This window comes from Asterias amurensis, chromosome 4, assembly GCF_032118995.1.
Source record: "Asterias amurensis chromosome 4, ASM3211899v1".
Classification (NCBI taxonomy): domain Eukaryota; kingdom Metazoa; phylum Echinodermata; class Asteroidea; order Forcipulatida; family Asteriidae; genus Asterias; species Asterias amurensis.
In genome coordinates, this window is record NC_092651.1 from 27,179,029 (window position 1) to 27,182,766 (window position 3,738).

The following is a 3,738-nucleotide window of genomic DNA, read 5'->3' on the forward strand; positions in this document are numbered from 1 at the left end:
TCTTTAGTTGTCACGATACTTGAAAGGATTTCTTCTGTCAGTCTGGCGCCTTTCACAATGACACCCATACAACAATTTGAGTAGACTAGAGTAATTTGTTTAACTTGGGCAGATAAACACAAGGAATTAATCACTTATAGTGTTGCTTTGTCAGTTACTATAACCTTCCCATGAGTGTAGCATACATTCTGTACAGCCCATCACTGAATTCATTTGACATCACACTTCGAGGCTCGTGAATAACTAGGTCACTCCCGTCCATCTTCACCTTTCACCTAGATTAATATGCAGACAACCACAAGGTCAGCTGACAACAAACGTCACTTTGGACCAATTAAAACACAGTAGAGAAAGCTTACATCACTGCACGTTTATCAAATGAAATCACTGGTTCTGGATGGCAAGTACTAGTTTTTATCCTTACGGATTATATAGACAGGGGACCAGTCTATTATTACAGAGGTAGACAGACTTCATCTGACACAATTTGAGCTCGAAAATTACGCAAACCAAACCCTGCATTGATGAGCCTATACGTCTGGTTCCTTACCGATTCACCTTTGACCTCAGATTCATTTCACACAGATCCGCAGTTAAACGCTACGTACATCTTAAACAAAACATTGCATGCATGTACAGGTGCTTGTAATGGGGGAGGCAAATGGAAGTTTTATGACGAGGGCTTTGTCTTACAGGTGTTTGAACTAAAAGCCTTGATGATGACGATGGTGTTGATGATGGGGGTGTTGGGGATGATAATGAAAAACCATTATTTGTTTTAATAATTTACCCTTCTACAAACCAATGACATATCCCTTTATATCCTGTTGTTTTTCTTTGTTTTCTTAAATATTTTTAATGTATGTATATGTGCTTGTAAATGTGATTGCCCGAATAAATATTATTATCATTATTATTATATCAAGAAGACACACAAAAAGTCTATATAATGTTCAATAATTGGCTGGCGTCCCCTTTTTCACTTCAAACACCCAGAGTGCGATGGCCGTGTTTAAAGCCATTGGACCCTTTCGGTACAGGAAAAAAAAAAAGTTCACAGATTTACGAATAACTTACAGGGTTTACAGAAGGTAGTGGTGAAATACTTCTCTTGAAATATTATTCCATGAAATGCTTTACTTTTTGAGAAAACAGTAAAACAATATCAATTCTCGTTAACGATGACACGGCGAAACGCGCGGATACAAGAATGGGTTTTCCCGTTATTTTCTCCCGACTCCGATGACCGATTAAGCCCAAATGTTCACAGGTTTGTTATTTGATATAGAAGTTGTAATACACGAAGTGTGGGCCTTGGACAATACTGTTTACCGAAAGGGTCCAATGGCTTTAAACACCCCGGCCTGGAGCAAACATGGGCAGTTAGCCTAATAGGTATAACGGTCGCAAAGAGGAAGCAAGCGTCAGAGTGCGTGATTTCTTGTCGTTGAGGATTCAAAAACAGATCGTAAAAATAAAATGTTACACAGAAATAATTCTGCAATAAATCTCAGACGTTCAAATTTCATTCCCTTTTAAATTATTATTTTTTTCCCTCAAAATAATAGATCGTTTCACAAGTATTTGTTTGAGGAAGCAAAATGATTTCGAGAGAACGAAACAGAGTTTAGAAGGAACGATACAGTTTAATGTGTTAGCTTATACCTTTTCAATTTCTTTTACCTGCCCTTAAGGAATCCATGCCATTCCGTTTGTATTTTTTCTTTGAAACACTTTTTGCCTTTGTACAACTTGAACAAAAAAGGCAGGGCGGTAAAAATGCTCCCAAAACGGCACTTTTTACACGAACTTAGTACTTCGTTTAACTGTGATTTATGGCAGCAAAGTGTTCCTAAACCGGCACATTTTTCTCACTTAACACCTCGTTTACATTATATTTATGACACCAAAAACGAGGAAAAGTAAAAATCTGGTTTTGGTTTGAGAAAATTTCGGTACATCTGATCGATATTTCTTAGCAACGACACACGCGTAGCTTTCACGGCAACAAGATAGTAGGATCGTGCGGAAAACATGGTCATCCAATGCAAATTGGAATAACGCTATTGATACTGCGCCTTCAAATTGGTAGACGCTACGGTTCGGGGATAATGGAACAGTCCAAAAACACACGAAACCCAAAGGACACAACTGGCATTTCTATCGCAAACATATATCTGAATATGTAGTGACACAAACCCCCAGATAACACAATGTGAGCCAAGCCTTTGAGAGATGTAGTCAAACTACATCGATAAAGCTTTAATATCGTACACTCTCGTTCCACTTGCATTTTTGTGTAAGCTTTCTGTATGGATCTTTGATTTACTGTGTAAGATGTTTAATCTTTGACATGGGATCGTCTACATCTTTGCTTGTCATCAATAATTTATCTGGTGTCTTGGGTATCCTCGGCAATGGTCTGGTGAGTCTGGTCATCATCTTCGAACGCTCTATGCACACAAACACTAACGCCTTGATCCTACACCAAGCAACCATAGACTTCCTGGGATCAGTCTTCATCCTCCTGCAAGCTTACATCCCTCAAGTCTTGCAACCACTCCCTGGAGGTGCACCAGGAGTACTCCTATGTTACTTCTGGAACTCTCGCTACTTCCAACTGACTTTCTTCGTTGCGTCAACCTACAGCCTCATAGCTGTGACTTTTGAAAGATACTTTGCAATCGTTCACCCGTTTCGCTATGAGCGATACTTCAATAACAGAAGAGCCATTCTGTTAACCATAGCTAGCTCCTGGTTCGTGGTTCTGAGTATACGATCTTACGTTTTCGTCCAGTGGTCTGTGGTGGATGGTGACACTTGCCACCAGAGTGGTATCGGTGCGTATGTTGGTGTCGTCATCTTCTTGATGCAGTATGCCATACCTCTGGCATTGATGTCTTACATGTACTTCAGAATTGCTTGGGAGTTATCAAAGAGCGCTAAGCGGGTGGTACCTACGGTGTCTGATCAAGACCCTCACAATCGTAACAGGGGAGGTGAGTCGCTGTTACGGGCAAGACGTAACACTTTTAAAGCTCTACTCATTGTGTTTTTCACATTCGTGATCTGTTGGTCTCTGAACCAGATCCTGTTTCTGAGACACAACGCAGGGCTGCAGAGAATAGACTTTTCTAGCAATGTATATATCATATCGGTTGGGTTAATAGCCACCAATGCCTGCATCAATCCTTTCATTTATGCCATCAAGTACAAGAAGTTTAAGAGGGCGTTGCGTCGGTTGTTCTACCGTGTAACGCGGCAGGAGGACCGCATGAATTACTCGGACGATTACCCGAACACGGAGCGGACACCAAACACCCACTAGTCATTGAAACACTGAAAAGGAAACTTTCAAAAAGATCCAAGGCATTTATCGACACAACAGAGGATCAACAGTCAAACATTCTACACTTCTGAAATGTTGCACTATTGTATAAGTTGTTTTACATGATTTGTGTGGAGCTGATCGTGTGTTCATGTTTTCAGAGATAAACCGTAGAATAACGAACCTGTGGAAATTAATTCGGGCTTCAAACGTTATGTGAGTCTGAAGAAGTTTGTGAAAACCATGCATTTTTTTCAGCATGTTAGTACACTGGCAATATTTCAGTTGTTAAAACAGTAATTAAGCATTTAACAACTGAAATATTGTGTTCCTAAAAAAAAAAAGGTTTTCTCAATGGGGGTTGCAACCAGAAGGGGCGATCTTCCTGTTTTGGAGCACCCTAGAATGCT

The 3,738-nt window shown here is 40.1% G+C and overlaps 1 protein-coding gene across 1 annotated transcript; it reads left to right on the forward strand.

Annotated features, from left to right (window-relative positions):
* Nucleotides 1–2,353: 2,353 nt before the first annotated feature.
* LOC139936454 (allatostatin-A receptor-like) lies at nt 2,354–3,328 on the forward strand. The gene has a single exon (XM_071931270.1). It carries the CDS (start codon nt 2,354–2,356, stop codon nt 3,326–3,328), a length of 975 nt encoding a protein of 324 aa, XP_071787371.1.
* The last annotated feature ends 410 nt before the right edge of the window (nt 3,329–3,738 follow it).

What these genes read in the sequence shown, in the direction of transcription:
- LOC139936454 (XM_071931270.1), top strand. Translation starts at nt 2,354, where the DNA reads ATGGGATCGTCTACATCTTTGCTTGTCATCAATAATTTATCTGGTGTC.